This window comes from Anas platyrhynchos, chromosome 5 (genome assembly GCF_047663525.1).
Source record: "Anas platyrhynchos isolate ZD024472 breed Pekin duck chromosome 5, IASCAAS_PekinDuck_T2T, whole genome shotgun sequence".
Taxonomy (NCBI): domain Eukaryota; kingdom Metazoa; phylum Chordata; class Aves; order Anseriformes; family Anatidae; genus Anas; species Anas platyrhynchos.
The window spans coordinates 23,047,226-23,067,732 of record NC_092591.1 but is presented as its reverse complement, the minus strand read 5'-3'; the positions used below and the strand labels follow the sequence as shown (position 1 = coordinate 23,067,732).

The 20,507-nt window shown below is 53.9% G+C and overlaps 1 protein-coding gene across 2 annotated transcripts; it reads right to left on the bottom strand.

The window, feature by feature from the left end:
- Nucleotides 1–1,969: 1,969 nt before the first annotated feature.
- On the bottom strand, nt 1,970–19,880 carry ISM2 (isthmin 2). 2 transcript variants are annotated; one of them, XM_038179621.2, is made up of 6 exons: nt 19,290–19,880; nt 9,114–9,374; nt 8,425–8,809; nt 7,498–7,638; nt 6,212–6,289; nt 1,970–5,804 (listed from the first exon to the last, which is right to left on the bottom strand). In XM_038179621.2, the coding sequence occupies exons 1-6, from the start codon at nt 19,425–19,427 to the stop codon at nt 5,287–5,289; spliced, it is 1,521 nt and encodes a 506-aa protein (XP_038035549.2). In that variant the 5' UTR covers nt 19,428–19,880; the 3' UTR covers nt 1,970–5,286. The 2 variants fall into 2 exon arrangements, with proteins under 2 accessions (XP_038035549.2, XP_038035548.2); XM_038179620.2 differs by lacking the exon at nt 19,290–19,880 and adding an exon at nt 9,529–11,261.
- Nucleotides 19,881–20,507: the final 627 nt, after the last annotated feature.

The following is a 20,507-nucleotide window of genomic DNA, read 5'->3' as shown; positions in this document are numbered from 1 at the left end:
AGGTTGTGATGGCAGGGGGAGGACTTTCTCCTGGCACTTCAGAAACCTGTGGTGGCTCTGCCAGGGCAAGCCCCTGCAGGACAAGCCTGCGAGCCCACTGCGGCAGGGGGATGCAGGCTGTGGGTCTGTGTGGGGCCTGGCGAGGCAGGGCTGTGGTCCCTATGGCCAAGCCCCCATGCGGGGTGAGAAGAATAGCTGACATGCTTTCAGGGACCTGGAACAAAGCAGGGGATGGGCCTCACCAGCTGGGCTCGTCTCTGGCATTTCCAAGGGGCAGCTGGCCACAGCAGGCAGGGGAAGGAGGGTGAGAAATTCCTTTCCCAACTGTGAATGTGTGGGACCATCCTCTGTGGGAAGAGAAGGAGCACAGCCCAGCCCGTGGACACATTTGGCAGGGTTACCGTGGCCTGGTTTCACATCCCCAAGGCTGCAGCTCAGTGCCTCCCGGTGTGGTGTTGGTGCAGGTGGAGCAGAGGCAGCACCGGGCTGGGCGCCGAGCAGGGCCCACCTCTGGGCTTAGGGACAGAGCAAAGCCCAAGGCACCAGGTCGTGATGCAAGATGCTTAGACCAGTGTTTGTGCCATGGCCAGCAAGGCAACAGCTAAAAAAAATAAAAGATACAGCCAATGGAATTTCTTTCCTTTTTTTTAAAAAAAAACAAAACAAAACAAAAACACGAAACACGCTACAGTTTTCAGTTTAGGCCCAAGGACTGTCACAAACATGTGTTGCTGTTTTCTAGCCTAAGGCCAGACATTAGCAGAGGCCTGCTCTGCTCAGCTGCATGTCAGCTGCACAGGAGGTGGCACAGCTGAGCCACCTGAAGCTCTACACCAGGCTGGCAACCCAGAACAAGTCAGTTCAAACCATACAGAAGTCTTGTGTGTAAAGCAGCGAGCAAAGATGCAGCTTGAGACTTTGCCACAGACTTGCTCTGCTCTTGGGTGGCACCTGCAGCTCTGGTGCCTCTTGCCCTCACCTGCAGAACTGTGGTGGCAGTTCTTATTTCCACATCCTTGCCCCATGGGATCTCTGTACCACAGGGCTCAGCACCCAGCGCTGCAGGGACCTTGTCCTGCAGAGCTGAGCTCAGCCCACTGCCCCCAGATTGGGCTCCAAGCAAGTTTTGGTGCTTCAAAAAACCAGAAGGGGACTCACCATGACAGAGCAGCCTTCTTCTAGAGGAGACAGCTTCTGCTCCCTAGCAGGGGCCAGTGAAGGCGCCAGGCAGCTGTGGAACAGAGCCGTGTGCTGGAGTCCCAGATAAACCTTGTCAGATGTGCAGCCAGCACACAGCAAAAGGAGCAAGAGCAAAGGAGAGGAAACAGCTGGAAATAGCAAGAGCTTGGAAGTGGTCACAATTTATGCAGCAAATTAACGGCCACAAAAAGCTGTGATCCCTGGGAAGCTTTGCTAATCCCTCTGCTATCATTAGCTTCTGACTGTGGAGGTTGTTTGCCAAATCAGTTTTCCAGCTGGGGTGATGCTTTTTTTTTTTTTTTTTTTTTTTTTTTTTTTTTTTTTTTTCCTTTTTCATCTGCTCTCATGCTCAACACCTGTTTTCAGCAGCGTGTTTGTGTAAGGTCTGAGCACAGAATAAAACCTGGCATCAGGGCTGAGGCACAGGTGGTGCGTTTACTTCTCAGCAGACTCTGATAACCTCACGGGGGGTTTCCATCCCTCTGAGCAGAACTTCACACACCCTGTCGCTGCAGTGGCAGGCTCAGGATGGTGTCTGGGATGGCCCAGAAACACAGGGAAACCAGAGGCTGCAGAAGCACAGTCCTAAGGTGAAATGCTTAAATCCCTTTGAATGAAACATGGATGTTTTGCACCAGACCTGCATGCTTATGTATGTGGGGCTGTCTGTGGCTGCCAAGTTGAAAGCCCTGTTGTTTCCAAGCATCACAGACCAAACTGGCAACAGCAATCTTTATTTGCAAAGGATGTCTATAATACATTGGGTTGGTGTTTGTTTGTTTGTTTGTTTGGGGGTAGGGGAACAGCTGGATGGACAAAGCCTCTACATTCAGTTACGCACATGTTCATGCACATACACAAGGTCCCCGTCCACAGCACCACTCACCCCTGTTCTCCAGCTGCCACAATTGTCACAGACAATAAATAGCGTATACAAAGGAACCACATAATATAACACCCTGGGGATGGACAAAGCTTGTAAAAAACACGAGCTCTGAACTTTTTGTAACACCTCACAGTTCAAGAGTTGGGACTTAAATCACAGTTATGAAAGCATTTGAAAGTGTCCTGCTTTGCATCCCTCTGCTGCCATGCCTTCTTCTTCTTGGAAATGGGAGCATCAGAATGCCATCAGGTCAGGAAAATCAGATTCCTTCGAGCATTTGTGATCAGCTGGAAATCGCTGTCTGCAACATTCAGAAGAGGCTGCATACATCTCTGCTCTTCCAAGTGTGCCTGACACCACCAAATTCAAGTTAAGGAAGCAAAGTCACCAGGTTCCTTGCAATAGAGCTGTGGCCAGGGACCCACAGCATGCAGCGCTCAGTGAAGTGTCGTCACGCTCAAACAAAACAAAATGTTCTGGCAACATAAACTTCAGTCCTAACTGAATGACATCAGCAACACATTCATGTATAAAGTGCTTTATTGCAGTCAGAATAAAGAACTCTCTATCAAATTTTGTAGAAATTAAAAAATTATATATATATTATATTAAAAACACAATAAATTTAGGGAAGGGAAGTTAAGAGATTCATTATTTAAATAGCAATGAGCTGGACAGAATCTTTGATGGCATATAAAAATAAATGCTTACTTAATGTCTACTTTTCTTATGGTGCTCTGCAAAGCCTCCTGCTGTGTAAGGTGCTTGTGTGAGGAACAACGCTGCTTCTTGTTTCTCATGCTCCAGGTCATGTCTATATCTTCCAGACCATAAGGGCAGCCAGGCAGAATAGCCACTTGGCTTTCAGATTTTAGTGGGGACTTAACGCAAGAAATGTTTCTACTTGCCCTTGGACAGGAACTACATTTATTACAGAAATTATAGGTTCATTTTTGGGGGGTTAGACTGGTTGATGTTCCCAGTATTAAAAGGGGGAGGATGCAATTCCTGGGTAACAGTCCTTATTATAAGAGCACTTCCTCAGCGACCAGCCAGTCTAACAAATTGGCTGAGCTACTGAAAGCCTCTTTCAAGAAAGATTGTTTGCACAGGCACTGCTTCCATGTGTGGGTCTAGTACTGGTCACTAGGAACATACAGGTGGTTGTTTTACAAAGGGCTCTGGTGGTAAATAAACTTCTCTGAGAGTCCTCTGATGTTTGTGGTGATCTGCGGTATGGGAGGAGATGCTCTGCTGGATGACAGAAGGCAACAAGCTCGTCCTTCCACAGCCTCAGCCACTTGATTTGTTTGCTTCCAGTACAAACACCCCAGTGTCTGCTGGTGAGCCTCCTTGCAAGTCCCAGGCTCCCAGAACCCACCTGCCATTATCACTGCCAACCCCTCTTGCCCACCTCCTCGTGAACTCTTTATAAGAAGCTAGGGAGCTAATGACCACTTTTTATAGGGAGAATGTAATGGTAATGAAAATTTACCAGGGTCTGGGTCACCATTCATGCCCATTTGGTTTTAATCTTCCTTCTTGTTTTTTACATAATAACTTGTCATTTTTGATTGCATGCATTTTGGAAAAGGGGCTGTACCTGATTATGTTTTGATAGTACCCATAACCAGGTTTGGTGGCTACGAGTATGGAATAATAGCTAAACAAGAGTAACTCAGCAGTAACTTCATTAATACTTTTGTTCTGCCAATAATGAAGTCCTATGTACTGATGACCATGGATGCAGTATTCTACTAGTGACCAAAACGAAAGGATCAATAGATACTTAATTTATATAAGATAGTCCTAAAAAGACTGCCCAAGGAGCTCTCTGACTATGGATGCTCTCTCGTGCTGGAGAAGGCTACTGAAATAAGAACAGAATTAGGACAGGGCAGTCAACCCAAGGCCATCTGAACTGACACAGACACTTTTTGGTCTAACAGTGTTCTACACAAAAGGCATGGAATAAACAACTGCCTTTGTTGAAACTTCTAGTTTAGAAATGACTCCATTCAGTTGCTTGACTTACTCTTTTATTTCCTCTGATTCATAAAGCTTGCTAAATGAAAGCAGCGAACAGCTTCAGCCATGTTCAACTACTGAATGTCCAGAGATAAAAGTGCTCAATTCTGTTTCTCTGTGGGAAGTTTGGGAGCTTGAAAGCACCCCAAAATAGAATAGGAGAAACTGCCAAGAATCTATGAAAAGCTGGAAGAAAAAAACAGGCAACACCAAAGTGTCAGTGGAGAGTGTCACAATCTGTAGACACCGTGTATTGATATTATGAACCATTGTGTTCCTTGCTCATTTGGAGCCACGTTTGCTTGCCTGGCAAGCCTGGAGAGCAGCAGGATGTGACCAGGACTTGCTTTCTCTGGGCTGCCTCTTGTGGAGGATTTGGGCAAACAGCATGGAGAAGGATGAGAGGTGAGCAGCAGACTAGAAAGGGGACAATGCTGGGTGCTCCCAGTGGTGACTTGTCCCCATGTGCCATGAGGAACTTGGCTCAGTGATTTTTGCTCCTCTCCAGCAATGGCTTGGCTGCTGTGGGAGGGAAATGTAGGACTTTCTGCTGGGCCATGTTACAGTCACTCCCAAGCATGGAAACCCACTGGGGAGCCGAGATGCAGAGCAGGGCTGGTGATGGGCCTTGTACCAGTGTTGCCACCCTGCTCCCCTGAGCTCTGAGGGGGTTCAGTGCAGCCCTGTGGCATTTCCCCATGATGATCTCCTTCTGAGGTCCACCTTCATTCAAGCTCTGGCACTGAGTGCTCTCTTTGACAGCTAAAACCACAGAGGCAAGGTGATCTTGCCACGGGAGCCCACACAGCCATCCTTTTGCCTTGCATACTCCCAAGCTCTGCTCGCAAGCAGGCCCTTTTCCCCTGACACTGGACACCACCTCCTGCCCCCTGCACCTCAGCTCTGCACTGCCCACAGGTGAGTAGCAGAGGGGGACCTGCCCCAGGTGGCACAGCAGAGGTGACACAGTGACACTCCTGTGCCTTCACAAATTGAGACGAGACCCTTGTGCTCCTCGCAGCCCCACAAAGAGCCTGCCAGCAGGACTGGGGCTCAGAAAGGATGCACGAGTGATGGTTCCAGCCCTCACAGCATGGACTGGGGCAGGACCTGTCAGCAGCCAGGTGCACGGTGGCCCCGTGGCCTCGTGTCTCCTCCCATCATGGTTGCAGCTAGTACTCCTTGGCCTCCTGCAGCTGGGAGAGGTACTCCTCCTCGGCCGGGTTGTCGGCACACCGCTGCCCATTGTTGGGCGGCCGCACGGCATGGTACCGGCTCCAGTCGCCCTTGCAGAGGATCCAGGGCAGCATGTCCACCTTGTAGTGCAGCTCTGGGGAGAACTCAGTGCTGATGAGGTTGGGGACGCCAGCACCCTTGCCCCGGGTGATGAGGCGGGTGTGCTCGTCATAGCAGCAGTGCTGGGCCGCCAGCGTCGTGCTGTCCAGCGAGAGCATGGAGCGCAGGCAGAAGCGCGCCGTCGGCTTGTAGATGTCCAGGCGCTCCTTGGGGCCGCTGGCGTCCCGCCAGCGGAAGCTCTTTCCCTGCCTCTCATCCCGCAGGTTGACGGCGCTGTAAACGGCCTCCAGCGGGTAGGAGCAGGGGCAGCTGGGCAGGTCTGTCAGAACCTTGCTGAGGTACTTGGTGAGGAAGTCGCTCTTGCAGTTCAGCCACTTCTCGCAGCTGTCCACATCTGGGGGAGAGGCAGTGAGAGGGTGAGGGCACGAGCATGCCTCTTTGCCCCACCACTGCTCGCCAGTCCCACCAGGAGAACCCTCAAACTCTTGGCAAAGCCACCAAGCTCCCTAGGAGGGGAAGGACAGCAGCGTCCCACCATGGGGCAGCTGCAGGAGTGTGAGCCTCAGGCTGGCTTCAGCCAGTGTGCCATGGAGTAAGACCGTGTCCACCACATCCTAGCAGGCTGTGGGAGCCACTGGGCATCCCAGCATTGCTGGTTTCCAGCACCAGCCTGCACACAGCAGTGACAGGACTGAGGTTTGGACCTGGACCCAGGAGCCCTTGGCACTGCCCTCCCCACCAGCTGCATCTCCCCACAGGATTTTGCATGAAAGCACCCAGGCCCCAGTGTGAGGGGCTTACCCGAGTTGAACAGCTCCGTGGTGTTGTCACTTCTGAAAGGAGTCTCCTCTGTGGGGAAGACCATTTCTCCCTCTGCTCCTTCAGAGGGAAATAAAAAGAAAAAAAGAAAAAAGGAAAGGAAAGGAAAGGAAAGGAAAGGAAAGGAAAGGAAAGGAAAGGAAAGGAAAGGAAAGGAAAGGAAAGGAAAGGAAAGGAAAGGAAAGGAAAGGAAAGGAAAGGAAAGGAAAGGAAAGGAAAGGAAAGGAAAGGAAAGGAAAGGAAAGGAAAGGAAAGGAAAGGAAAGGAAAGGAAAGGAAAGGAAAGGAAAGGAAAGAAAAGAAAAGAAAAGAAAAGAAAAGAAAAGAAAAGAAAAGAAAAGAAAAGAAAAGAAAAGAAAAGAAAAGAAAAGAAAAGAAAAGAAAAGAAAAGAAAAGAAAAGAAAAGAAAAGAAAAGAAAAGAAAAGAAAAGAAAAGAAAAGAAAAGAAAAGAAAAGAAAAGAAAAGAAAAGAAAAGAAAAGAAAAGAAAAGAAAAGAAAAGAAAAGAAAAGAAAAGAAAAGAAAAGAAAAGAAAAGAAAAGAAAAGAAAAGAAAAGAAAAGAAAAGAAAAGAAAAGAAAAGAAAAGAAAAGAAAAGAAAAGAAAAGAAAAGAAAAGAAAAGAAAAGAAAAGAAAAGAAAGAGAAATGAAAAGAGATGGGCTGAAATCTTAGGTTTCCTTCCAAAGTGCACCTCTCCCTCCACTGCTTTGGTGACAAGGCCCTGTGTCTGCGAGGAGGGTCCATGAGGAAGACATGCAGGACAGACTGGGCCAAGAGGGCCCAGGCCCAGGGCTTATACAAATCCCAGTGGATGGAGCTGGCTTTCTGTAAGCTTTGGGACTGGATTTCAGACTCCCTGTGAGAGAGGTGCAAGGAGCTCCATGTGGAGCTGGGCTCCAGCTCCACCATTCCTGGGCTTCACACAACTGCCTGTGGAGCCATGAGGCCCCCCCAGAGCTTCTTCATAGAAACAAGCACCCACATTTGTTAGCCCAGAGCACATCCAACGCAACTAGCTCTTGAACCATGAGCAACACCCTGGAGAAGATGGACTTGGCACTTGAAACCTAGGCCTGTTCCCATTTTTGGGAACAAGGGTCCTCTCACTGATCTGTTTGCCATGAATGTCCCTGCCCTGGGCACAGCCTGCTCCCTGTGCCTCTCTCCCTCCCCATGGTGCCCCAAACCCAGCTGCAGCAGGGGAACAAACCCACACTGGGATGGGAAGTGCCCCAAGGGTGCTCGAGCACTGGGATGGCTGGGGGCTCACCAGGGCAGCGTGGCAGGTCACAGGTTCTTGACTCTGTTGCTGTGCAGGCATAGCCACAGGACCGGGTCCTCTTCTGGTTGCCGCTGCCACAGGTGACGCTGCAAGGGGACCACGGGCTCCATTCCTCCTCATCTTCATAGTCTGCACATGGCATGGGACAGGCAGAGAGGGATGAACCTTGCAGGAAGTCTCAGCAGGAGGGGAGCCAGCAGCCACCCCAGACATCCCTCGGCTCTGTCCTGCCCCTGAGATGCAATTTATGGGGACACAGGGCTACCCAGAGGTGTCTGGCTACATGGTGCCAAGGGCCAACCCTGCCCTTGCTGGCAGCCCCCAGGCAAAGGCTCTCATTCTCACAGCCTTGCTCATGGTTGTAGTGACCTATCTGGGCATCACTGCCCATCCCCATCCTCACCGGACCTGCCTGACCCCACAACCACAATGCTGCCAGCAAAAGCTGTCTGCTTACACACTCATGGATGGGAAGCTCCAGGAACTGTGCTGTGCTCCCCTGACCTGCCCACCCACTGGCCCCTGCATCTAACCTCTGCAGTACTTCTGGGAGATGCTCAGGCCTGCAGCAGAGGTTTCTGGCTCTGGTGTCACCTCAGAGAACTGTTACAAGGGGAGCAGCACTCACAGCTAAACATTTGCACCATATTTCTAGTCTGAACGTGTCTGCTGGAGCCCACGCTTTGTCTGATGACACACAAGGGAAACTCCCACTGTGAAGCTGGCGTGCCAGGCTGCTGGCAACCCCAGCCAGGTGCTGCCCATGCCCCCCCGGTGTCCCTGCTTATTTTCTAACAGGAGCTGAGTGCAAGCATGCTCTAGTCCTCGGGTGCCCATCCTACAGTGAGACAGGGCTGCAGTCAGGCCAGGCAGGGGAGGACAGTGCTGCTGCTGCTCATGCTTGAGAGGACTCACCATAATTATATTTTTCCTTAAAGATCCAGTTCTTCTGCCTAGCCCACCGCTGGTCCCAGTCACCTCCTACTCCACTGAGCATGGACTCCTCCTCCTCATAGTCTGCTGCTGTGTAATCTTCCTCCTCCTCCTCCTCCTCTTCTTCCTCCTCTTCCTCTTCCTCCTCCTCCTCCCTGTCCCCTACATCCAGATTGTCATCCTCTTCCTCCTCTTCCTCCTCCTCCTCTTCTTCCTCATTGGGGTCAGTGTATTCCCAGAAAAGAGGCCAGAAGAGGTCCTTGTGGGACAGCCACTCAGACGATGTCAAGGACCAGTCATTGCTCGTCTCCTTCAACAAGTCCATCTCCATCTCAGCCTGAGGATCGTCCACTACTTCAATGGTCACCTGGAAGCCAGACACAAGGCAGAGCAGTGAGACAACGACCCTGGCCACAGGATGTCCCCTGGCACAGGGACCACCTGTGTGCTGACTCCACGAACACCAGCACGAGAGGTCATCTCATCTGGAGGGGCTGAGCAGGGGCAAAGCGGGAGGTGCTGCTTGTGGCAGCTCAGCAGGCTGGCCAGGGGTCTGGTGGTCACCCAAACAGCGAAGCCACAGAAACAGACCCTGCTTTCAGAAGTTTTCCTGTCAGGGACTCCAATCAGGCTGTGGAGCCCAACCCATCCCGCCCAGCCCCGCTCCCCACCTGGATGTTGGGGTTCTGGGCACTCAGGTCGACGTTGGCCAGCCCGGGCAAGCTCTGCAGGTCCAGCACAAAGGGCAGGCTCTCCTCCCGGCCGGCACCACCAGGCTGGGGCACTGCCGGGCTCCTCGCCACCTGCTGAGCAGCTCCACGACGTCGGTGCCGCCGTGGGCCCGCCTGCCCACTCCGCCGCAGGCCCCGTGTCTTGCCCGACGGTGGCAGCTCCTCGTCCCCAGCAGCACGGGGGTCAGACGAGGCAGAGACCTGCAGAGGGAAGAGGCTGTGAGGATGGGTCCCTCGCCTGCACAGGCACCTCCTGAAGGTGGTGGCTGCCGAGCAAAGGGGGGAGCTGGCAGGAGATGGCAGGGACCCTTGGCTGCGAATGGCTGGGCTGGCCTCGTGTCCCCACGTCCCTCACCTCCATGCTGGTGCAGAAGGGTGTGAGGCAGAGGGATGGAAACTGGAGATGGGAACAACTGGCAAAGCCCCCCCGTGGCACGGGTGTCTCTAGGAAGGCCCCTGGGGCCCTGTGGCTCCACACGGGGCACAGAGGTGCCCGAAGCCCCAACATCTCTGCCAGCAGCGTCTATTTCTGGCTGCCCGGCTGAAACCCCCTTTTGTTCCCAAGCTCTCGCCCTCTGCACCAGCCCAGACGAGAGCGGCGAGATTAACGAAGAGCGCGGCGTGCCCCTCCCCACGGGGGATGCGGAGAGGCATTTCTACCTGCAATTAGAGCCAGATGGTTTGGGGAAGGACTCCCCTCCCTTTCATCCTGATCACTGGAGCACTTCAAAGGCAGCTGGAGCCCGGCCAGGCTCTCATGAGCACACACAGCCTGTCCCCAGCCCTGTGCCCGCACATCAAAGCCTGCGCCCCCCTGTCCCTGGGGGAGGGAAAAGAGCAGCAGGGACACTGCTGGGCCCTTGGCTGCTGACCAGAGCGGGCTGGATGCAGGGCAGAGCCTGTGACAGACTTCACCAGATGGGCCCTGAGGAGAGAGGGCTGCGGGAAGCAGGGAGGTTGTGCCCAGGAGGAGCCTTTGGGGCTCCCTTCTCTCATCCAGCACCGCAGGGTGCAAGGCAAATGGGGCAGAGACAGAGCCCTCTGCTCTCCCTGACCAAGTGTTTTTGGGGAACAACTCACGGGAAGGATGCTTGGCTCTGCCCCAGCTCCTTGCCAGCTCTCCTCTTGTGTCAGGCCCTTCGTCACCCTACGGTGGGGCATGCTGCAGTAGGACACCCCAAACCTTCCCCATGCTGCTCCTGGCCACAACACAGAGCTGGTGCCTCCTGGGGGAGAGGAACATCCCAGTGCAGGCCCTTCCAGGGACACAGGGGGACAGCTGGCTGTGTCCTGGGCACTGGTGAGCACTGGCCACACGGCACCGCTCGCTGGCACTGGGCTTGCTCCCAGCTGCGTGTGCCTAACGCAGCCCCTGTGCAAGCACGGCCAACAGCACAGTCAGCCAACAGACACTTGTGCATAATTTGCAATAAGCTTAACGGGGCTTGGTAAGCTCGTTTCACAGATGACCCAAATTTAATACACATGGAAAGTGAGGTCTCCTCTAGCAATGAGATCTGAGCTCACCCAAGGACGTCACAGTGACTGAGCCAGGAACAGACTCCAAGTCTCCAAACTTACCCTCAGTGCCTAATTCAGATTTTACGCCCAAACAAGCTCAAGAAATTCAGAGTGCTGTTCCCACAGGGAAAATGTAAAACTGCCACAGGGGAACTGGCTGTGAGAGTGTTACCAGGCGGGCAGAGCTCCCTTTGATCCCAGATCCTCTGGGGGCACAAATGTCTGCTCTGGATGGCCCCCATGGGTGACCCCCACCGAGCTGCACCCCTGGCAAGGAGCAATTAGTTCTCCATTTCACTTCCAGCAGCCCCCATGCATGCCTCCAGCTCTTCCACAAAAAGCTTCCTGGCCCCATAGCTGCTGAAGGGCTGCCACTACTCACGTGGGCTCTGCAGGGCAGGGTGTCCCAGGAGTAACTCCTCTGGTGACAAGTCACCACAGCGGGTACCCAGCCTTTCCCTCATCCCAACACATGCATTGCTCTGAGGCTTTGCTGGGTTAAAACTTGGCCCTACATCAGAAGACGTCCCTCCTGACCGCAGAAAGATGTCCCTCCATGACACCCACCCTCCCCTCAGCCCTGCCTAAGCAACAGCTGGATAAGGCTGTCAGGCCTGGAGCTGAGCTATTATGCATTAGCTCACAAAAAAAGAAGAGCTTGGCTGTCTGGAGTGAAAATGATCTGAAGGCTCTGTTGAGGCTTTGCATGGGGTTTGTGTGCATGAGGTCACACACAGCTTCTCCTCTCTGGGCCAAACCTGGCCATCATTAAACCACCGCACGGTCAGCAGCTCCCCTCTCCTTCCACCACCAGGAAAGCATGATTGCCACCACACGCCAGAAGCAGAGAGCGCGCTGCCTGGAGCCCTTCCCAAGAAGTCCAGGCTCTCCCGCATGTAGGGCCACCTAAACACTTCAGGGCACAAACTCAGCAAAGATGTTAGGAAGTGGAAGGAACTCGTCAGCAATTCACACGGTGCCAGGCCTGTTTTGTACAGGAAAGGGGTAACGAGGTGTATGGGAAAGGTGTAGGCAAGGCCACGCATCTTTTCTATGGAGACTGAAGGCTGATATTTTCCCATTTCTAGTCCAAACACCTCTATTAAAGTTGCTTCAAAATCTGAAGATGACGAAGAGAACAGCTGCAAAACCATTCTAAGGGATAGAGAGATTTTTCCAGTGAAAGAGTTGTACAATTCAGTTTGTTTGTCAGGTTAAAAAGATAAAGCAATGACTTGATTTCCTGGTCCTTTAAGGAAATAATCCATCAGGCACCAGGGACTCTTTAATCTAGAACAGAAACACATAATGGGAACCAACATTTGTGAGTCAAAGCCAGACAAATTCAACTGAAAAATAAGGACCATGCTTTTAACACTGTAGGTGACTAACCACAGGAACAAGCTAACAAGGAAAGTGGCAATATCTCTTGTGGAGACAGTCCAACACAAGGTACCATCAACGCATATGTACAGCATCTGTGCTGTGGAAGAAACTTGGAGATCTGATTATTTCCTCTGGTCTTAAAATATGCAGCTTGGCTATAAACTTCTCTGAGACTCTGAACTAAGCCTGTGTTAAGAAACCACAAGAATGACATTCACACACCGCAGCTCTGACATAAAAATGATTAGAGATGTGAGATCTCAGACCCTACAGCACTTTAAAAACCTGAAAGCATCAACAGATCAGTCCCTGTGCTGGGCTGTCCTATGACAACCAGGGACACAACTTTGCTGCCACCAATAATCACCAATACATGTCCTCCCCACATGTTCTTCGGCATCTCTGTAGGCACTGAAAGCTGCCAGGGCTCAGCACGTTAACCCACTGGCAGCACTCTTTGCAGCTCCACACATCGCTGAGCGGAGCTGCTCTTCGTTATGGGGCTAAGCCCAAGCCAAGCACGCTTGAGTCAGCTCCCCGGTGAGCGAAGCATCGCCGCAGCCTGTGCATCGCTTCCACATCTGCCCTGAGCCAATTAGCAGGAACATAAACTCATTTAGCTTGAAACCTGGGCACATGGGAGTCAGATTGGAGGCAATGTCCAGGTTGTGCTTTGGACTCGTTAACACTGCAGTGAAGAAAATGATGTGTTTGCTAACGGCTGGTGTTGCACTGTGGGCTGTAATTATAAGGAATGTGGTTTTTTCTTGCTTAATCATTACTGCTTGTATTGTTTCTTTTGAATGGCTTTACTGAAACAAGAACCCAACCAGAAGTATTTATCATTTCCTGAACAGAGTCTACACAAGTGTCTTCCTACTCTTTCCTCCAAGCTCCCTCCAACACTGTAAAATCTACCCTGCACTCTGCTGCAAACCTGCCTGCTTATGGAGCAGTAAACTACAAAGCAGAAATTGGGACTTTTTTTTTTTTTTTTTTGTAAATAAAACGTTTCCCTCCGTATTTATACAAATGAGCTGCAAAGATCTGGAGAAAACTTTCCAATTTTTTTTTTTTTAAAGTTTTAGACTGAAACCAGGCAGGAACAACTCCAGGACAAGCTTTTGATATAAAGCTGCCAAGCACAGGAGTGCAGGCTGATGGATTCAAAGGGAAGCCCATCCTGGCTGGAGCAGCTCCCAGGCCTCAGTCAGGGCATCTGTAGAAAGGCTCAGAACAGCTTTTGCTGGCCAGAGTGGGTGAAGGGGGGAGGTTATTACGTTACTAACAAGTAACACTCTTAGGTCTCCTTAAAATAAACATTTAACAGTAGGGAACATCAACATATTCCATCTTATTCCATCAGATTCAACATGCCACTCTGCCTCTGCAATGTAAGGCAGGGGACACCTCCAGCTCCTCTTCTTCTGCCTGGGTGACAGACACCACCAGCAAAGGGCTGTGGTGCAGGTAAAGCCCAGGACTGAGATCTCCCTGCTGCTCCCCTCACTCGTCCACCAACTCACACAAGTTCTTCCTTTGTTTTTGTTTTGTTTGTTTTTTGAATAAAGACACGAGCCAAAGACCCTTTACCTTTTGGGAGAGCTCTGCAAGTGCTTGTGGAGTAGATAAGCCACTGGCTGTCGTTCTGCTGTGGGCAGATCCTGTTTATGACAGCCCAGTAGGAGCTGGCAGCAAACCATGGGCTGTGTGGGTCATTGTTACACCCCCACGATTATAGTTTTCACGCAGTTATCAAAATACTTCAGATCATGAGGAAACACTCTTCTAAATGACCGCAACCCCATCGTCCCGAGCAGGGAGCTGCAGGAGGCAGCATCAAAGGCTTCCTCGTGTCTCTCAGTTATTTCACGATTGCGACAGCTGCAATCTCAAAACTCTTTCCAAGCTCTGTGACTGTGCTGTCTCGGAGGCACAGCCGGCCCCGGCGTGGAGGACAGCACAGCACGGAGAACCACCAGCACGCAGCGCTGCGAGGGGCAGGGACACGGCCTGGTTGTGTGCGAGGCCCAGAGCGGGGCGGCCGGGGTGCCCTCAGCGCTCCTCACCACACGTCCACAGCCGCACAGCCCGCACCCTGCAGCAGGCTCTTCTGCGGGCATCTGGACCTGAAATGTGCCCGTGGTGGCCTCAGCCAACTTCCCAGGCTTCTCGTGACATGAAGAAGCCAAGACCTGAGCAAGGTCCCCCTAAAGGCTACCATGGCTCAGCTTCTCCTCCCCGCCTGCCTCCCTGGAGGGATGCAGACAAACCCCGCCACACGTGACGCAGCACAGCGGTGGGTGCGGGACCAGGGCCCCACGGGGACCATGCAGAGAGGGGGACAGACACACAGCCGTACCCTCTGGTGCTCTCAGGCAAAGCCCCTTGCTCGGGCACATGTTTTCTGTTAACATAGTTGAGCTGTAATACGCGTAAGCTCTTAATGCATCTGCCTGAGTTGCTGTTAACTTGTTCCAGCTCTAAAACCCACGTGCTCCAGTAACCATTAACTTGTCCCAGCTAATGATGTACATTTGTCAGCCTGCACACCGCAGCCCTCCAACTGCTCCAGCTGCTGCCTCTGCCACCACTGCAGCCCGGGCAAAGCCGTGAAACCAAAACCCCCCAAACGCAGCAAAGCCAGTGCCCCCGGTCCCTCCCACCCCCCCAGCCAACGTGCCACGGCTCCTGCCAAGCTGCCTGGGTTTCTTTTTCCCAAAGAGAGAAATCGGAGGAACCAGCCTAAAGCCAGCCACCCACTGCAAAGGAAGACCCCAGCCATCACCCTGCATCATCCCCAAACCCACCAGCACTTGTCCCAAAGCATGCACTGCCGTGGGATGGGATGGAGGAGCACCTGCAGGGCAGCATCCCCTTGCCAGGCTCTTGCCGTGCTTTGTCACACAATGAAGGCTGCCCCAGCTCAGGATGTGTTCGCAGCCCAGACCGGGCCAGCCAGCAGCTTCTAGTCCCCGGTGCGAACCCCACCACAGCGACCAGGCTGCGTGCAGCTGGATCCTGGCCTTGCATCTGTCCAGCGGTGCCAGAGACCAGCAGAAGGCGGCAATAGCCGGGAGGAATTTACTGCATTTTGTTCCCTTTGAAGCCGTGTCCTTCCCCTGGAGACTAAAGCAATCCACAGCCGGTGCCCTTCACACCGAAGCCACCCGGGACTCGCAGGCATGTGGGTCACTGTCCTCTTGGCGTCATCTCTTAAGTGCCGACCAGCTTCTCAGATAAGCCCCAAACAGCTTCCCAGAGGAGCCCCAGGAGTCCCAACGCGCAAGGAAGGCACAAAAACTGAGCAGCTCTGAAACACACCGTGCAGCCTGATGGTTACAGCTGGCCGTGTCAAAGCACCTCATAGCCTAATGAAGGTGCCCTGCAAAAAGAAATGTTCTATTAATAACGATGCCCTTGTGTTTTTACAAGCTTCTGTCTGAAACAGAAACATTCTTACACAGAAACACTGCTGCCATCTCTTCCCTGCTCCTTGGCTACAAGCTCCAGCATTTTCAACGAGAATTGAGGCCGTGCTCAGGAGGCTGGAGCAGTGCACCTTGCTGTCATGACCACAGATTTCCCTATGGGAAGCGTCCAGGTGTCTGGCCTAGGAATTATCCTCAGTGGAAGAATATTTCTCGATGCCATGGGAAGCAGAAGGCTCCATTTCCCACTCCCTGCCCCAAGACACTGCCACAAGCACAGCAGCTGTAACTCCCTGGTGCACGCACCACACTGCCTCGCTTCTGTTTGCAGCTGGGCTTGAAGGGACCGTGGCTGAGGCACAATCTTCCCACCTGATCTGTCTTTAAGAAGGTCTGCAAGAGCCCGACACCCTTCCCTTATCCTGGCTGGTGCTCAGCCCCGGTTTCAGCTGCTGGGGAGCTTTTGGCCGCTGCTGACTGGGAGCAAATAAAGGGGAGCGCTTCCCAAGGGGTGCCTGGCTGACTGGGAACGGCTGCTCCAGCTGGGAAGCCAGAGGGCCGGGCAATGCCCCGTGGAGCGATTTCTGCCTAATCCCTTCCCTTACATGTGCCTTTTACAGGAACCCCTTTGATTCCCACAATGGGACCGCAGCAGACCCATGTGTGCGGTGAGAGGGGAAGGAGCCCCCTCGTCGAGCAGCTTCCCTACACCCGCTCCCCATTGTTTGCGCTCCTGACTCAGCCCCAGGGCGGGAGGGTTTTCAACTGTGTTGACTAAGATAATTTGGCACTTCTCAAAAGGAAATTTGCTACAAAGGGTAAAGTACCTCCCCGCGCACAAAGAGGCCCTTTCAGAGCGGAAGGATGCTTCAGTGCACGTTTTGTACCCGTAAATCCGACCTCCGCCAAGGACAAAGCCAGGGACAAGAACGCTTAATTGCTGAAGAAATGAAAAGGTAAAAAGCACATCCGCAGGCAGAGCGACTCTGCTACTGACCCAGCCTCTGCTACTGACCCAGCCGCACCGCACGGCCCAGGGGCTCCCCGGCCCAGCAGCCCCCTGCAGCCTCCCCCAGCATTCCCGGCACTTGGTTATAAACTTTATTTCCCTTTGCCACTCTCGCTGCCCATGCAACCAGTAAATAATAAGCTCTGTTCTCCCTCTCTTAATTTTCACGGGCCAGGCGCCAGCCTCGCCAGGTGCTGTGGCCAAACGCAGCCCTCATGCAAAGCCTGGCGTTTCTTTTGTTGCCGTCCCTTACCTCTTATTCGAGCAGCCGGTTTGCAGCCTCAGACCAGGGGAACCCCAACGGCAAGCCCTGGCCTGGATTTCCACCTTGCAGCCCCCCGGCAGCATGGGGGGCAGCTGGCAGCCCCCGGTGAGCCCACTGGAGCCAGGTTTGGCACTGCGGCATGGTGCTACTGCTGGGACGCTCGCTACCAGCGTCAGCCCTGCTGTCACTGTTACTGGTATTTCTGTGCACAGCTATTTAAGTGGGTGTATCTGAATGCAGTTTTAATCCCTTCCAGTGCTTGCCTTTCTATCGTGCTAGAGCATCATTTATTTTGTATTTACTGGAAGAGCGCGAGAACTGGTTTGTATCACCAGAAAGAAGCCAAACATCTATTAGCAATGCTGAAAGCCAGTATTTTGAAACCCAGGGAGTTTATCAAAACATATTTTGCATTTAAACGCCCTGACTTCATAAATAAACAAAGCATTAAGCAATGTGAAGAGCTGTCCCTTGTCACACGGGGGACGCAAGCTTTTCCAAGCACTGTTATCCAGCTGTGAAGAGCTGCTGGCCTGTGTCACCGCCTGGACCTGCTGCACGTCTGTCCAAGTCAGAGAGGGATGCATCTGGCCTGCAAAAGCACTTCCGAAAGCCCTGCTGTACACTTGTCTGCTTCTTTGGAGCCCCTGTAGCCTTCTGAAATGCAGTCAAGAAGCCTCACAATTAATGGATGTCTTCTCTCGTTAGATTTTCAGTCATAGTTTGGGGAGAAAGTATTCAACTTTCAGCTGCCTTTTCAACTGCCAAAGAGACTGAAGAAATAAAAAATACTTTTGCTACATCTGTTGCTTGTGCTGGACTCAGGTAATTAGGGCAAAGCTTTTCTGCACAGTATCACAGCAGAGGAAATGCAAGTGCTTGGTCCTTTTGTAAAGGCTGGAAGTGGCAGATCCTTACTGAAGTACAGGGCTTTGGGACATAGCCACAAGGCCATCACCCACAGACAAAGCATGCTTCCTCAGTCCTTCCTGCAATTAGAAAACTTTCTAACTCAAAAAGTTGATGATAGCCTTAATGTTTTTAATTTTTCTCAATTGTTTTAGTACAGAAGGGCAACTGCGAGGCTCAGTACAGCTTATAAAAAAATCCCATTAAAGTTTAAACAGGGGAAAAATGTTTGCTTTAAAGAAAGATGCTAAATTAGAGTAAGTGAATGTTAGGTAATTGTATAATCGTTTTGATCGTCTATCTGCTCTGCACCGTCACTTCTTTGCTTCCCCAGGCCCCCTTCCCTCTGCCCACATCTGCAGGGCATTACCCATAACGTAACCAATACTCCAGATGTGGTTGCCCTGCTGCCATAGAGACAGGACCTATCAGCTTTGCAACATGAACCATCTGTGCATATGACCCAAAATCACTCCGGCTTTTTTTTCTAACCACCATACTGCTGCGCTCATGCTGTCCGCTGGGCTGCTCCAAATTCGTCCCCACATGCACCAGAAACAGAGGATTTCCTCCCAAAACGTGGCCAATGCATGCAACGATGCCTGCTGCCTTCTGCTCACTGCATCAGCTGGATGCCCGAGCCCGGAGGGGTGCACAGAAAGGAGGAATGGGAGCAGTGACAGACCCTGGGAGGAGTCCTCCATCTCCTCATCCTTCTTGTTCCTGGGCTGAGCCGCCGCCCTGCAGCCCGTGCCTACAAACTCGTTTGATGTTTGTATTTCTGCAGGAAGCGCAGGTCCCGGGGACAGAGGCTCTGCTGTGTACGCACCGATGTGATCTTTGGCCCGCCGCACAACGCTCCCCATTCAGAGCCATTTACACGCCGGTGCTGAGAGCAGCTCTCCCCACTTTCCACGCGGCTGCAGATGTCGGATAAACACCAGCCTGAGGCAGCCCTCAGGGTCCTGCCGCAGGGACCCACAGCACTCCGTAAGGTGCTGGCTGTCCCTGCCCATCGCTCGTGGCCCCTTCTGCAACGTGGCCACGATCATTGTGCAGATTTCACGGATACACCCCTACTCTGCAGCCCAACAGCCGGAGCACGTCCAGCCTGGCATCTCCCTGGTGGCGTTCTCACTTCTGCTTGGAGTTTCCCCAGAAGCACCGACGTGGCGTTGGCAGTGCTGTGCCATGCAGCATCCCCGCGGGTCCTGCCTGCATCTCCCGCTCCCCGCAGCAGCCGGGACCGCAGCAGGCAGGACACAGCCCGTGCCCCTCTGTTTGATTTCGGGCTCCCCGTGCAGCAGATGCGTTCCCACACTTGTTGCTTCCTTGCCGTGCTGCGAGGAGCTCGGTGCGCCCGGAGGGAGCTGCCGGAGTCGCTCCCGGGGGCTCAGCCGGTGTCACCGTGCCCCGGCAGCCCCTCCAGCGGCAGCATTCCTCAGGGGGCATTTGGAGCCCAGCCCTGCCTGCCCAGCTTTCTGGAGAAGGGCTCCAGGACGGCGCGGCTCGCCCCAAACACCCCGGGGTCCCCTCCCCACCCAGGTGAGGGTCCCTCCCCGGGGGCCCCCCCCCGACCCCCGCCGCCCCCTCACCTCGGCCAGCTTGGGGCTCCTCTCCCTCGGGCTGCTGCCGCGCTGCCTCCTGACGGGCAGCCCCCTCAGGGCGGCCAGCAGGGTTGTCAGGAAGACAAAGCCGAGGAGCAGCACCACTTTCCCCCTGACCAGCGGCATCCCGCCCGGCTCGGGCTCGGGCTCGGCGCGCACCCCGCCGGGCACGGCCGGCCGCCGCCGGGGCCGTCCCTTCTCGGGAAAGGGGAAAAAAAAACAAGGCAGAGAAATAACCCCCCCAAAAAAGCGCAGGGCTCCCTCCCGCCGCTGGCCGAGCACGCTCGGGGCTCGCCTGGCGGTGCCGCCGATGCTGCGGGCTGGCTGCAGCGCCCCGTGTGCGGGCGGGGGGGCCGGGGGAGGAGAGGGCTTCGCCTCCCCACCCCCCGTGCTAATCCCGGCGGCAGCCTCATCGCCTTCCCTCCTCCCCCACCGGACTCGCTGCTCCCCCGTTCCGCCGCCGGGCCGGGCCCGGGGCTCTTTGTTCCGCTCCCCCCCAGCCCCGGGGGGGGACCCCTGGGGGCCGGGGAGCGGCCGGGGCAGGCCCGGGCCTCCCGCAGCCTCCCCCGGGCACGGCCCCGGGGCTCGCCAAAGGGGGCTCCAGGCGCCGGGCCCGGCCCCCAGGAAGGGTGCGGGGCTGCTTTCTGGGGGGCAGGGGGGCAGCAGCCCTCCGGGGAGCAACCCCTTGGGGAAAGGAGACGAACAAACCCCCTCACAGCCCCCGGGGCCCCGCCCGCACCCCCAGCCCAAAGCAGGACCCCAAACTCCTTCCCTTCCCTTCCCTCCCCAGCGCTGACATCTGCTGCGTGCAAACTTGGGGCCGGGACAAATGGAAGGAAGTGTTTCAAACAAGCCCCAGACTGCAAGACAGATGTGAGGTCAAGCGTCCCATGCGAGATGGATCAAGGAGCCCTTTCAAACATTTTGTTAGCAGCATGACAGCTGATAAGTCTGACAGCCACTGTACGCACTGCCCTGCCGGAGGGAAGCCCCTCCACCAGCACCCAAGGGCAGCAGGCGGCTCACGGAGCTCCCCTGGGTGCTGCACACCCGGAGCGGTCCCCTCTGCACACCCACCTCTCTGCAGCAGCCATGCAGCCCGTGCTGCGCTGGAGACGGATGAGAAACAGCCAAACGCACATCTCACAAGCAGAAGTTCCTCACTTCAGAGTCCTAGGACAGAGGGGGACACGGATCTGAGCTCTC